At 39.8% G+C, this 15,963-nt stretch overlaps 1 protein-coding gene across 1 annotated transcript; it reads left to right on the plus strand.

The window, feature by feature from the left end:
- The first annotated feature begins 3,095 nt into the window (after positions 1–3,095).
- Positions 3,096–6,432, plus strand: LOC144964451 (uncharacterized). The gene is made up of 2 exons (XM_078898722.1): positions 3,096–3,308; positions 5,420–6,432. The coding sequence occupies exon 2, from the start codon at positions 5,438–5,440 to the stop codon at positions 5,996–5,998; it is 561 nt and encodes a 186-aa protein (XP_078754848.1). The 5' UTR covers positions 3,096–3,308; positions 5,420–5,437; the 3' UTR covers positions 5,999–6,432.
- Positions 6,433–15,963: the final 9,531 nt, after the last annotated feature.

The raw sequence follows: 15,963 nt of genomic DNA on the forward strand, positions 1-15,963 counted from the left end.
TCTAGGTGTATGCATGTGTTTGGTTTCTTTCTTGTGGGAGGTGGGGGGGGGGGTGAGGGGTGGGTGGAGATGCGTTAACAGCTCTGTGAATACGGGGACAGGGCTCTGAGGGTGTGTCACGAATCTCGTGTTTTGATTGGTTAAAAATCTACAGGTTAATAGGATTTAGTAGTCTGATGTCACGCCGCCCGGCAACCGCGGCCATCTTGGTTCTTAACAAAGAAAATCATTGCTTTTTATTCTTCATGCTGGCTAGAACTTTTCATATGCCTTGTGATCAGAATGTGTAAAAGTCAAAACAAGATCAAATTTATGGGTTTTTCCCTCTGAATACGCTTTTATGCTCGCCGGAAAATATTTCATAGGGGCGTCCGCCATTGTTCCGATAGTTTAGAGCCAGTGTTGCTAAGTTACCATGCGTCATTAGGAAGGAAGTGACGTTACGACTGTTGAATCCTATTGTGTATGCCGTGGAAACCCCGTGAAGTCTGTCCTCCTTCATCGTCATTCAATACTCTTTCTAAACATTTTTTCTTGACTTGAGCATATATATATTGCGCAATATCCAACAAACGTGCTCAAAACGCTTTGCAAGGGATCCCTAGCCAACAGCAACACCTAACATGTAGTACGAGACATGACGCTTGAAATACTTTCTTCTTCTTCTTCTTCTTCTTCTTCTTCTTCTTCTTCTTCTTCTTCTTCTTCTTCTTCTTCTTCTTCTTCTTCTTCTTCTTCTTCTTCTTCTTCTTCTTTCTTCTTCTCTTCTTCTTCTTCTTCTTCTTCTTCTTCTTCTTCTTCTTCTTCTTCTTCTTCTTCTTCTTCTTCTTCTTCTTCTTCTTCTTCTTCTTCTTCTTCTCTTCTTCTTCTTCTTCTTCTTCTTCTTCTTCTTCTTCTTCTTCTTCTTCTTCTTCTTCTTCTTCTTCTTCTTCTTCTTCTTCTTCTTCTTCTTCTTCTTCTTCTTCTTCTTCTTTCTTCTTCTTCTTCTTCTTCTTCTTCTTCTTCTTCTTCTTCTTCTTCTTCTTCTTCTTCTTCTTCTTCTTCTTCTTCTTTCTTCTTCTTCTTCTTCTTTCTTCTTCTTCTTCTTCTTCTTCTCTTTTCTTTCTTCTTCTTCTTCTTCTTCTTCTTCTTCTTTCTTCTTCTTCTTCTTCTTCTTTCTTCTTCTTCTTCTTCTTCTTCTTCTTCTTCTTCTTTCTTCTTCTCTTCTTCTTCTTCTTCTTCTTCTTCTTCTTCTTCTTCTTCTTCTTCTTCTTCTTCTTCTTCTTCTTCTTCTTCTTCTTCTTCTTCTTCTTCTTCTTCTTCTTCTTCTTCTTCTTCTTCTTCTTCTTCTTCTTCTTCTTCTTCTTCTTCTTCTTCTTCTTCTTCTTCTTCTTCTTCTTCTTCTTCTTCTTTCTTCTTCTTCTTCTTCTTCTTTTCTTCTTTTCTTTTCTTCTTCTTCTTCTTCTCTTCTTCTTCTTCTTCTTCCTCCTCCTCCTCCTCCTCCTCCTCCTCCTCCTCCTCTTCCTCCTCCTCCTCCTCCTCTTCCTCCTCCTCCTTCTTTTCTTCCTCCTCCTCCTCCTCCTCCTCTTCCTCCTCCTCCTCCTCCTCCTCCTCTTCTTCCTCCTCCTCCTCCTCCTCCTCCTCCTCATCTTCCTCCTCCTCTTCCTCCTCCTCCTCCTCCTCCTCCTCCTCTTCTTCCTCCTCCTCCTCCTCCTCCTCCTCCTCCTCTCCTTTTGTAAACATGAAAGTATCGAAACGAATTCATACTGCTTCATAGAAATGGATGGACATAGTTTCGGATTTACCCGATGCACTTAAAATCGCTTCATTGGCGTCTTTGCTCTATCTCCGGAATTACCGGTTTGGCAACATCATGACTTGGCTAAGGGAAAACACACACACACAGAGAGAGAGAGAGAGAGAGAGAGAGAGAGAGAGAGAGAGAGAGAGATGATGTGATGAGATCAAAACATATATATATATATATATATATATATATATATATATATATATATATATATATATATATATTAGATTCCATTGAAAGAACGGGCATAGTCACAAAATGGGACTTTAGAGATATTACAGTTTTAAAAATTGAAACCTATTTTCACAACGATGGTGTAAGTGTAAGATAGAGAGTTTACTTGAAAAAGGCCAAAGGCCGAAACGTCGTTTGTTTTGTGTTGTTCCCTTATTTATGAGTCCCATTTACTCCCTTTATCTTTCTCCCCATAGAACAGACATACCGAGAAACTCTGTTAACGCTTATAGACGGAACGAAATTGACGACACTCAGCTCTTTGTTATTTTTATTTTTTTTTTGGCTAGCCATTTTTATGAGTAGTTCTCACTAGGTTGTATCAGACCATAAAACGTTAAAGAATACACAGATATTTCGGTGTGTTGGTAGGGTTATATCCAGCTAGTGGATGTCATGAGTATTTTTGATAAACGCACAGCATTTTAGGATTAATTCTTAACAAACAGTATTAACTTGACGATCATCATCATCATCATCATCATCGTCATCATCATCATCATCATCATCATCATCATCATCATCATCATCATCATCATCATCATCATCATCATCATCATCATCATTATTATTATTATTATTATTATTATTATTATTATTATTATTATTATTATTATTATTATTATTATTATTATTATCATTATTATTATTGTTGTTGTTGTTGTTGTTGTTGTTATCATTATTATCATCCCCTCCTCCTTATGAATTGTTATTAGCACTATTAACACTATTATTAATAATAATAAAACTACTACTACTACTACTACAATTACTACTACTACTACTACTACTACTACTACTACTACTACTACTACTACTACTACTACTACTACTACTACTACAAATCAGGTCACCTCGATTTTTCCCAATTTATTTTTAGCCGTGACCTCAAGACCTATTATTCGATGCGCATCGAAATAATAATAATATGAGTAACCTCATTCGTTAGTTTCGATTTTATTTTAGAACATGACGTGAGATAACCTAAGATTACCTCAGTAAGTAGAGGGCGCGCAATACAATCTAAAATTATACAGTAGTTGATTGGCTTGACTTGACGTCAGAGGACATCACATGATCAGATTAACCTTGCGTTTACATTAGCGAGTAGTGGAAGGATGAGACGAATGCTGCTGTGCTCTAAAGAGATTATGCACTTTGAACCATTTTAGACCACTAGAAGATAAATTTTTGTGTTTTTGGAGATTCTCAAGACATTTGTATTACTTTAATTTGGCTTCAATTCATCGTTGGGTTCAAGATTTTCTAATTTAACACAAGGAACGAGGTAAGCATATTATTCTAAAAATAGATGGTCTGACAAAGAACCACAACAATGACCTTCGACTCCGTCGAGATAAACAGACGCCATCTTTTTGTTATTTGTTTTTGTTATTGTTATTAGCAAGCCTCTTTTCGCGACCAAAATAATTAGGTGTGTTTAAGGTATTTGTATAGAGGATAAATGTCGTCAGGTGTATTTTAGTAACAGATTAAGCAATGGAAATATCCAGTAGAGTAGTCAGTAGGTGCCCCCCCCCCCCCTGCCGCTGCGAACGCCTTGTTTGATTTTGACTGGGTTCACTAAATTCTAAATAATTTTATGGGTTTTCCACACTCATCGTCTCTAAGGCTGTAGAATCGTAATCCAATAAGACATTGAGCTTGGAACACAATCGATTTTCAGATCCGTTCCTGCTGTTTTTTTAAATGGATGAGACTGACTGTGACTGTAGCCGAGTTCCTTTCAATTTCAAATCCAAATCGGGTCCCCTAGTCCTAGCCCTAGCCTAGATCTAACTAGAGCCTAAAACAATTCAAGGAAAGTGAAAGCTTCCCATCATCCACTACAGCATTTTATTATATCTCTCTAGTATCTTTAATCGATATCGAATTACGGCTACGGCTTGAGATGTAGATAGATTTATGAATTTTGCCACAATTTAGTATTTTTTTTAAAAATCACTTTATTGGATGTGAACTTGATGCAAGCATCATTTCCTCATCCCAGCAGTGCCAACAAACATCACAGTCCATTTCTAATCATTTCTTGTCTTGTACTTGTATCACTATCACAGACAAGCGATACTGGGCTTGGTTAGTTTCCAGATGGGTGACAAAATTACTGACCCAGTCATTGTGTCCTTGGAGTATGAGTAAGGCACTTGACACAGATTTCTTTACTCCCACTCGAGTTATAAATGGCCGTGATGCCGTGATGGAAATTGCAACTGGGGTAGGGTAATAATATAAATTAATAAAAGTGTGCGTAACAGATGACATGTAATGTACAGTGCACTCTGAATTATGATTTTATATGACCTACTGAAGCGATTGCGAGCTCATTGACATTGAGCTAGTTGAAACAGTTGAAATGATCTTAACTCAAGTGACGCGGCCTTGCATTCCGGAAGTTATACTGGACAGAGCCTAGTTGCTACAGCTGATCAGTTGAAACAATGGCAGCTCGCCTAGCAGTTTTTCAATATTTACACCCATCCCAGAAAATATACTTTTTTGAGCTAATAGCAATAATTTATGGTACAACCTTTACATTTTCTTAAAAAGGGAAATAAGATATTTATTGAGAGAGCAAACTTAGTAAGAATTTATGAAACCTGCAACAGTCATCTTTCTATTACGAATAATTGAGTGGTGGAATGAGAGGGAGCAAGGCTTTACACCTTATTGCTACACACATTAGCCTAGTTTTCGTCTAACACACGCATATACATACCAAGAGCCCACGTACAGATGCACACATGTAGTAAAGGAATTTTCTACAAACACACACACGTGGGTAACATTATTTCTTTGTGTCCTTTGTTTGAGATGTAACAGATGACCAGAGCATGCAAAACAGCGTGGTAGGGGCATGGGGGAGGGGGGGGGGCTCTTTGTTGGCTTCGTTTATGACTTGAAAGGCCACTAACTTGCCTTCAACAAATTGAAGGACATAGCTAAATTATTGACCAATCAGAATCAATTAAATTTTTACTGCATTTCTAAATATAAAAAGGTTAACAATTCCATTCATAAACAGGGTTGATCTTGTCCTCAATAATGGACTGGCGCGCTTGGCGTCAAAGCCAACTCGTCCTCAATACTGGACCGTCGCCCCACTGACTCAGTCATGCTCGTCCTCAATATTGGACCTGCGCGCTACTAGACTTAAGGCAGTAATATATTACAAACTGCCATGGAACTGAGATATATTATGTTATTTTTGGTTTGAGTTTGGCTAACGGCCCGATGCATTTACCTCCTTTTTGACAAATTTCAGTTATCATCACAACTTGTAAGAGAAAGTCAAAATCCAAAACAAAGTCAGCTGTGAATTAAGTTAACAATCAAAGGTAATCTTATTTAATTATTTTCATTTTTTATTATATTTTCCAGGATCCATATTCTTCTAAGATGCCTTCTCCAGCTGTCAGACAAAGGCTGCCTGCCGAATTGTGGAAGAGTCCACAGCCAAGCGGTAAGAGTCCTGTGCCTTCTTCATACAACAGCTACATTCAGGCACATCCAGGCAGCTCAGACCTACATGAAGCATCCCCTAAGATTGGAAATCCTGCTTTTTATCCCAATTTGATCCGAAGGCAATTTACACCTTCTAACAGAAAAAAGAAAAGAAGTTTGCCGAGAAGAGGAAGCTCAGATGACGTTCTCGATCATAGTGATAGTGACATGGGTAAAAGCAACGAGTTTGTTCGAGTTAGTGTGTCAGCATGTTCTGATTCTGAAAGTGGTGTTTCTTACAACAGTGCAACAGACTGTCGTGATTTGTATGCCACAGATAGTTTCAAAGCTCCTGCTGTAAATGTGTTGCCTTTACCTCCAACGAAATGGTTGAGCTCTCCCTCTCTGAAGGATGCTGCTGCTGCTGCTGGCAAAGCTCATGCCATGAATCAAGCTTCCCTCCACCTTCAAGCCTTCCTTGGTTTGGTGCCTGCTGAACGACGTGTTATGACTTGAACAAGACTTGGTCGTATGTTGTATACAAATGGCAATGGTTATTAATACCAAATGTTTTGACAAATCTTCATTTGTTTTAATACGCCCCAATCATTTCTTAATCTTTATTATTATTATTATTTTTTTTTTAATTGAAGAGTTTGTAATTCTGTTATAATTCAACATGAACCATTTGCATTTACATATGAGATAGCCCTTGTTTTCGGAAAATATTTTAATCGACTGAAAAGCAAATGGTTTGATAGAGCACTATTGATAATTTTTTTATTTTTTTATTATTATTATTTTTTGTTATTTTATAAATTACTGTTATACATTAATAGCCTCCATTCTCAACATTAGCGCCTTTTGGCTTAGTTTGTTAAAAAAAAAAAAGATATCACTTTGATATGCATAGAGAAGTACGAACTTTATTTTTTTTATCTTCAAAAAAACCCTTGACAGTAGTAGGCTTTCTGCAACTTAACACTTAGTATATATATAATTCTAACAGAAATTGTAATTGGATTTTAACATTATTATGATACACAATTTTTTACTTCCTGTTTTAACATGCTTTCTTGTACTTCTTTTGTCTATTCTCCACTTTGTCCTGTTCATTTCTTAATCAGATTTAAATCACTTAGTAATATGACACTCATTCCATTTCCATTTGTTGATATTTCATGTCTCATGCTTATCCATGATCATTGAATGAATTTTGTTTTTGATTATGACCTGTTGATGCACTGATTGTGTTCATGTGATACTCTTTTATGATGTTTCAGCCCTCGCTCAAAATTAGAATTTTAGAAATGGAATTCACGAACTATTATTTCAAGCAGAAATCTGGTTAGATTAATGGGTTGAAGATATGTGGTAATTTAGTTATTGCAGTTGGGTTTTTTAAAAAATTACATTGCATTGTTTAATTTGTAGGTTTTTGGTCGTTAGGTCACCATTTGGTTTTTATGTAATGTTTCCATTTCTTTTCATAGTGGAATCATCTTGGCATAATTATGTCAACAGGTTGTAAAATCACAGAGAAGGTTTTAGTGGGAAGGAGAGTTGATAAGGTATTCATTATTCAAACAGCAAGGGTAACAACCAAATATAACTCATACTTAACTAATGCTTTTTACATCAAGATATTTGTGATTTTATGTATTCATTCTTGTTTTAATGGTATAGGCTAATGGATAAGTAAATATGTAATATAGGTCTCTTAGATTAACAAGTGTGGGGTTTTTTTTTGGGGGGGGGGGGTAGTGTAAGTTTGCTGTTTATATTCTCTGTTAAATTTTGTATTTGTAGCAGGTTTTTTTTTTTACATTTTTTAATTTGTTCTTCGTTTAGATGATAAGATGTAGTTCTGTTTTTATATAGTTTATGGATGTTTGTAATGCGAAGCGTTGTCTTGATTTATTTTCTTTTTCTTTTTTTGACAAAATTTGTACATGTGTGAATGCTATTTGTGAGTTGTGTTATCTATGTGGTGAGTGTAGTGAGTAACGAGAATTGTGCATGTGGTTTGACATCAGATGACAAGTGTCATTCAAATGCTGATGGTGCTTTTTCTTGTTGTATTCGCTTCGACTAATGTAATTTGTGAGCCTATCATGTCGTGATGCCATTATAGTTGGGCACCTAATTAAATTGCGACGTGTTGATCAGAGACTTGTACATTCCAAAAATGCTGATGGTGCTTTTTCATTGTTGTAAATCTCGCATCGACTTAATGTAATTCTGATGAGGCCTAATCATCGTCCTGATGCCATTATAGTTGGCACCCCCTACATTACATCGACGTGTTATCAGAGACTTTTGTCTCCTCGGTTTTGTAACATGGGAACAAATTTGATATTATATCTTGCTTACCTATTGGTACAACATAGACAGGGGTACGGTTGTGTTCGCCACTCTCCCAATATGTTTGTGCAAGTCAGCATTTCATGAATGGCGTTGAAGTGAAATATTTATATATATATATTGTACATTGTGTGGATATATTTTTAAAATCATATATATTTATATTTATGTATAATGTTGTTCATCAACGCATTACAGAATCAAGCTTGTTTGTTATGGAAGGTTGTCGTTGGGTTTTGGAGTTCTGAGATAGGGCTGAGTTGTTGATCTTCCTAAAATAATGATAATGATATACAGTCTCATTTGTTCTAAATAGCCTACTCAGACTCAGAGCTGTTCTGGTGGCGGATGGTCCCTTTAGGGGGGATCAGTTGTGGGTGAAATTAAGAAAAGTGTTACTGGTAACAAAGTAATGTTGGTGACGGAGACAGTGACAGCTGAGAGTAGCTGGCTATTTATTAAGGCATGTTTGATACGTATTATTGTTATAAGTATTATTTTTATAAGATAAAGTGGAGTCACAAACACATGCTCAAGGAGTAATAATGGTACAGCATTGTTGAATTTGTTGGAAGTATTGTTTTATTAAGATAAAGTTTGGAGCACAGTTGACACATTAAATGTTAAGGTTTGAATAATTATGATTTGAATTAAGGCACTACTGTGACTTGTAGTTGGCAATTGTGGAGGGAATTAAACTATTAAGAGTGTAAATTGGAAGCGTTATTATCATGACAAGGGAATGAGGAGCCATTGTAAGTTTCTCTGTTAGTTATTAATTACTATTCTGGAAGCTTCTGAGCTTGAGTTGATCAAAACATTTATTTTGATGGTTAAAAACAATTTTTAAAAAGTAGGTTGCTTTCAATTTCGAATGATGAATATATTTTTAAAAAATGAATATTTCTTTTTTTTTTTTAAACGAATTTGTGACAAATTTTTACTCTGAATTTACTGGGTTTTTTTTTGTTTTTTTTTGGTTTAATTTCTTGTGTCATGGGTTTTTTTTCCCATTGCCATGGCAAATTAAGGGATTGTTTAAATTTTTACTTAATGGTGATGTTTTGTGCTATTCATTACATTGGTAGTCTTAATCTATATATAACGTTAGGGCTCCTTGTTTCCAGTAAAGGGACATTTTATGTTCTATAGTGTGGCCACCAAGTGAGTCACTTGCACGTTGTATTTCGAAGGGTGTACATGTTTTATTTTAGATAAGAGATGATTTTTTTATGGACTGGTTTATGATGAAAACTGATTTGTTATGGAACTGTGCTCCGTGTCATTGTAACAATATCAAGCTTGTAACGTATCCACGCATTCATATGTAACATTCTCATTTCATCTTTTTCATGTTCATGTCCATTAATCATTCACAGAAATTCATCTAGATTAAGGTCATATTACTTCTTGGTTTTTATGCCTCTTACTTACTTTCTCCTTCTGTCCCTATCCTTTTTCTTGGGTCCTCTTTAGGGCCCACCAGAAATCCCGAAGTTAATGGAACTTCACACATGAAATCAATTTTTCTTTACTTTTTTTTTTTTTTTTACATTTTATTATTTTTTTAAAAATTTATTTACTTTAAAAATAATTTATTTATTTATTTATTTTTTTTAAATCTTTTTTTTTTGTGTGTGTGTGTTTGTGTTTGTATGTGTACTTATTATGTTTGTGGTAACTTGTCTTCATCCAGATGGCTTCATGCTTGTCACTGTCCTTCCATCCCAGCACAAGTGGTTGGGGGTTTTTTTTTGTGTTAATGATGGATTTCTATCAGTGTCATCTGGAAACTTTTGGATTTCTTAAACAATGTTGACGATTAGGTCAGATTTTCAATGTCTTCTGGCCGAACACAATCTCAAATGAGGACCTGAGAGCTAGAGTGGAGATGTCTCATCAAAAGGACAGGTTGGCAATATCTATCGCAGGCCTTAAGAAAGCCTCCCCATGGAGACATGGAGAGGGACCTAAAGCAGAGAAGTCTGTCCCTCGAAGTGGTGCCAAGAACAGTAACTGAAAGGACTGGGTGGAGGTTCCTTGCATTTCCTCCTCAAGTGCCAGCAGGCCTAGAGAGGAGTGAGTGAGTGGGTTTCTATCATCTACTTCTGTTCCCTTATTTATCTAAGCCTGTCGTCTTAATTTCCTTGCACTTAAATGACCCATCCCATGTTTGAGTTGCAAGTGTCGTTGAACTTCTAAAAACTATCATGGGGGCAACATGGCTCAGCGGTACAGTCTTTGCTTCTTACCCAAGAGGTACAGAGTATGACTATCCGCCTCATTGACATTGTGTTGGACTTCACTAGAAAGTAGCTTCCCCCGTGCATCTCTTCTGAGTACATCATTATTCTTATACCCTTTGCAGGGTTCCCTTTCTTGGTTGATCTTTGAACTAGTATTTTCTTGCTCATTTTCTAATTCCCTGAAGCGATTTGACAGCTCTATTCTGAATTCCTGAGCAACTTCATGATTCTTTTGCTTTTCACTATTGAGTTCGCATTTTCTGAACTGATATTAATTGTCTTTGCTGTTCTTAGTTTCAAATGGGCCATGATGACTTAAACATTCATGATCGCTTGCTACATCGGCTCCTCTTCTTTTCTTTTTTTTCTCTCAAATTCACATCAATCAGTGATGTTTTCCATTCTTTTGTTGATGATAATTATTTACTATCTCATTTTCTTCCCTTTTTACTGGCGCTGTTATGAACTTTGTTGCAACCCTTAAAAACGAAACAAATGCCCTTTTCTTTCATGAACTGATTATGGGTTTTTAGGGAAGTTAGTCGCAATTTTTTTGCAAATTTTGCTGTTTGCCGGTTGCAAGATTTGAGATTATTTTTTTCTTCAAAAAAACGCCGTGTCAGGATTACGTGTTTTCCACACAAAATTCTATCAGGCGTTCTCCATTGCCATTTATCTCAATGCCCAATCTTTCACGGCCTTTACTTACACGTTCCCTTCCTTTGGTCTCATTTACAGTCATTGCATTTATCTCACCAAAAATCAAGAACATATCATGTTTTGGAATCCGTCCTACAGACAGTTCTCTTCCTCAACTAACTGACTAACTGTTCGATATGTAGCAATTGGATTCAATAGTCTGATGTCACGCCGCCCGGCAACGGCGGCCATCTTGGTTCTAAACAAAGAAAATCATTGCTTTTATTTTTCATGCTGGCTAGAACTTTTCATATGTCTTGTGACCAGAATGTGTAAAAGTCAAAGCATAATCAAATTTATGTTTTTTTTCCCCTCTGGATACGCTTTTATGCTCGCCGGAGAAATATTTCATACGGGCGTCCGCCATTGTTCCGATAGTTTAGAGCCAGTGTTGCTAAGTTACCATGCGTCATTATGAAGGCAGTGACGGTACGACTATTGAATCCTATTGCCTACAAAGTTATAAAGGAATGTCTTCTTGAGGAGCATACCAAACAATGTCTGTAAGTTTTGTGCACATTGGTTCAAATCTTGCTCTCAGCAATCTTTCACCTATGGGTTCTCATTCAGTCGAGTGTCTTTTTCGCAAATTTTGACAAATTCAGGGCCCTTCAATTAATTTAAGTGGTGGCCGTCCTTCCTTCCTGAGTACAGAATTCTGTGGCCAGTCACAAGATCTCTTTGCCTCTCATCACTCCAGCGTGATTCACAAATAGAAAGGATATAGGGAATGAGATTAGCGGAAGAGTAGCGTCCCTTGATTGGACGTCACCATAGTCTGTGACGTCACCGGCGGAAAAGTTATTAGAGAGAGAACGTCATGTTGTCCTCGCGGCGAGGACGAGAGACGCATGCGCACAACCAACATGACGTTCTCTCTCTAATAACTTTTCCGCCGGTGACGTCCAATCAAGGGACGCTAATCTCATTCCCTAGATATCTGATTTGTATCTTTCCATCTCTTTCGTGGTCTGTGTTAGCTTTCTTGTCTGATACAACATTCGAACAAAATAGTTTGAGGTGAAGAAGGCCTGACGTCTTCTGCTGCTGGATTTCACACCCACCCATCATCAAATACACTAGGTTCCCTGGGCCCCTAGTCCAGCCAGGCTTTCACACCCACCCATCATCAAATGGGATTCCTGGGCCCCTAGTCCAGCCAGGCTTTCACACCCACCCATCATCAAATAGGTTCCCTGGGCCCTCAGTCCGGCCAGGCTTTCACACCCACCCATCATCAAATGGGATTCCTGGGCCCCTAGTCCAGCCAGGCTTTCACACCCACCCATCATCAAATAGGTTCCCTGGGCCCTCAGTCCTGCCAGGCTTTCACACCCACCCATCATCAAATGGGATTCCTGGGCCCCTAATCCAGCCTGGTTTTCACACCCACCCATCATCAAATGGGATTCCTGGGCCCCCAGACCAGCCAGGCTTTCACACCCACCCATCATCAAATGGGATTCCTGGGCCCCTAGTCCAGCCAGGCTTTCCTTCACACCCACCCATCATCGAATGGGATTCCTGGGCCCCCAGACCAGCCAGGCTTTCACACCCACCCATCATCGAATGGGTTTCCTGGGCCCTCAGACCAGCCAGGCTTTGCTTCACACCCACCCATCATCGAATGGGATTCCTGGGCCCTCAGACCAGCCAGGCTTTCCTTCACACCCACCCATCATCGAATGGGATTCCTGGGCCCTCAGACCAGCCAGGCTTTCACACCCACCCATCATCGAATGGGTTTCCTGGGCCCTCAGACCAGCCAGGCTTTGCTTCACACCCACCCATCATCGAATGGGATTCCTGGGCCCTCAGACCAGCCAGGCTTTCCTTCACACCCACCCATCATCGAATGGGATTCCTGGGCCCTCAGACCAGCCAGGCTTTCACACCCACCCATCATCAAATGGGATTCCTGGGCCCCTAGTCCAGCCTGGTTTTCACACCCACCCATCATCGAATGGGATTCCTGGGCCCTCAGACCAGCCAGGCTTTCACACCCACCCATCATCGAATGGGATTCCTGGGCCCTCAGACCAGCCAGGCTTTCCTTCACACCCACCCATCATCGAATGGTATTCCTGGGCCCTCAGACCAGCCAGGCTTTCACACCCACCCATCATCGAATGGATTTCCTGGGCCCTCAGACCAGCCAGGCTTTCCTTCACACCCACCCATCATCGAATGGGATTCCTGGGCCCTCAGTCCAGCCAGGCTTTCACACCCACCCATCATCAAATGGGATTCCTGGGCCCCTAGTCCAGCCTGGTTTTCACACCCACCCATCACCAAAGCGGATTCCTGGGCCCTCAGTCCAGCCTGGTTTTCACACCCACCCATCATCAAATGGGATTCCTGGGCCCCTAGTCCAGCCTGGTTTTCACACCCACCCATCATCAAATGGGATTCCTGGGCCCCCAGACCAGCCAGGCTTTCACACCCACCCATCATCAAATGGGATTCCTGGGCCCCCAGACCAGCCAGGCTTTCACACCCACCCATCATCAAATGGGATTCCTGGGCCCCTAATCCAGTCTGGTTTTCACACCCACCCATCATCGAATGGGTTTCCTGAGCCCTCAGACCAGCCAGGCTTTCCTTCACACCCACCCATCATCGAATGGGTTTCCTGGGCCCTCAGACCAGCCAGGCTTTGCTTCACACCCACCCATCATCGAATGGGATTCCTGGGCCCTCAGACCAGCCAGGCTTTCCTTCACACCCACCCATCATCGAATGGGATTCCTGGGCCCTCAGACCAGCCAGGCTTTCACACCCACCCATCATCGAATGGTATTCCTGGGCCCTCAGACCAGCCAGGCTTTCACACCCACCCATCATCAAATGGGATTCCTGGGCCCTCAGACCAGCCAGGCTTTCACACCCACCCATCATCGAATGGTATTCCTGGGCCCTCAGACCAGCCAGGCTTTCACACCCACCCATCATCGAATGGTATTCCTGGGCCCTCAGACCAGCCAGGCTTTCACACCCACCCATCATCGAATGGGTTTCCTGGGCCCTCAGACCAGCCAGGCTTTCCTTCACACCCACCCATCATCGAATGGTATTCCTGGGCCCTCAGACCAGCCAGGCTTTCACACCCACCCATCATCAAATGGGATTCATGAGCCCCTAGTTCAGCCTAGTCTTGATGAGCCGCAGGTCCCGGATTCTGTGCCAGACACAACTACATCAGTTTCGAGCATTTTTTTCTTCTTCTTTTCTTTTCTTTTCTTTTTGTTTTTGTTTTTAAAATTTAAAGTGGGCTTAATGGCCCCATGTCCAACCTCCAATCGGGGGGGGGGGGGGGGTGGCATTTATTTCGGAGCTTCATTCCTACATATGCTTCCATCCATGGCTGTTCAGTCCTATCCTCCCACGGTTTGTTGTGTCTCTCTTCTAGGCGAGCTGCATTTTACGGGTGACTGGCATCTTCTGCTCGTTGTACTTACATTAGGGACCGTTTACAATTGATGTCAACCAAAATTTGATCCTGACCTCCCATTGTGGGCAGGGAGCTACATGCTGTGTCTTCTATCCCCCCGTACCTGTTTTCCAATTGTTTCCTGTCGTTGTCTTGGAATGAGATTACTTAGTTTTGTCCTGACCCTGGCCGGAGTTCCTTGGCTGGGAGGGAAACAGTCGAATGTATAGTTATAGTTTTGGGAGATGATATTTTTTTCCTTGTAAATCATCTCTCTGTTTTGCATTGTATTATGTTTAGTTTACATATTATATTATATGATTTGTAAACATTTGAGTGTATTTCTCTTAGTTGGGACCTGTGCTTGTGTCTGGATGAGACTTTTATGTGATCTCAAACCAAGTACTTTGACGGTGTGCTCTTGGAATCTACATCTGTTCCCTATTTGAACCAATTCCCCTTTGTCTCACCTTTTCTTTTGTGCTTTAATTGTAATTCTAGAACTTTTTACTATCCCATTTTCTTCCTTTTTACTGGCGCTGATATGACCTTAATGTGTTGCAAGCGCCGTAAAACCCTTAAAAAAAAAACATCAACCAAAATTTGGCAAAATTTGACCCCCCCCCCTCCCCCCTTGTCAACTTTTGTCATACCCCCCCCCCTCCCCCTCCAAGTTGATGTCAACCCAAGTCCAAGACATTATAATGTCGAAAGGTTGTGGAGATATTATGAAATCCAAATTGAAGTAATAAATACTTGTCAATAGCACTTTCTCAAAAGCAATTTTAAATGCAACATATTTATTAATGCTTGCAATTTTGTTACAACCAACTCAATCATAATCAAAAATTAATACAGTGGAACCTCCCGATTACGACACCTCCGAATAGCGACAACCTCCTGATAACGACATTGACCCCTGGTCCCGATTTTTTTTCTATTTAAGATCGGTAAAAAAAAAAAAACCTCCAAATGACGACGCACTTTTGGATAAAACCTCCGAATAACGACATCATTTTGGCGATTTTCGGCAGTTTTCGTAGGTATCTGATACTACAAATACCGAGTATGAGTACTCAAAGTTTATAAAAACGATTCCTGCTTGAACCAATGATAACGCAGCTTTTGAAACCAATGAGAACGCAGCTTTTTTTTGACGAATCTTGGCTAATATGCATTAATAAAAACCAAGATATAAATGTAAGTGTAAGCAAGTAAACACAAAATCTTGGAAAAGGTGATATTATGTGGTGATAGAGGTAGTAGTAGTAGTAGTAGTAATAATAATAATAATAATAATAGTAGTAGTTGTAGTGGTGTTTTTGTGGGAGGAGGAGGAATTTTATCTAACTCGCAGCGTCCGAATTACCTGTTTTTGTTTGTTTTAAAGGGTTTTACAGCGCTTGTGACACATCTATGTCATATCAGCGCCAGTAAAAAGGAAGAAAATTGGATAGTAAAAAACATTCTAGATTTACAATTGAAATGACATAAGAAAAAGTAAGACAAAGGGGAATGGTTTAAATAGGGAACAGATGTAGATTCCAGGAGCACACTATCAGTGTACTCAGTTCAGATCACCTAAAAGTCTCATCCAGACACACGCACAAGAACCGTCTAAGAGGAATACACTACAATGTTTTGTTTGTTTTGTCAATGTTAATAAAAACTGGTCCCGCGGGCCTTACCACGCCCACTTTGTCCGCCATCTTGGAAACCTCTAAATAACGACACCTCCGGAT

This window comes from Berghia stephanieae, chromosome 2 (assembly GCF_034508935.2).
Source record: "Berghia stephanieae isolate SIO BIC M18660-M18661 chromosome 2, UCSD_Bste_1.3, whole genome shotgun sequence".
Lineage (NCBI taxonomy): Eukaryota > Metazoa > Mollusca > Gastropoda > Nudibranchia > Aeolidiidae > Berghia > Berghia stephanieae.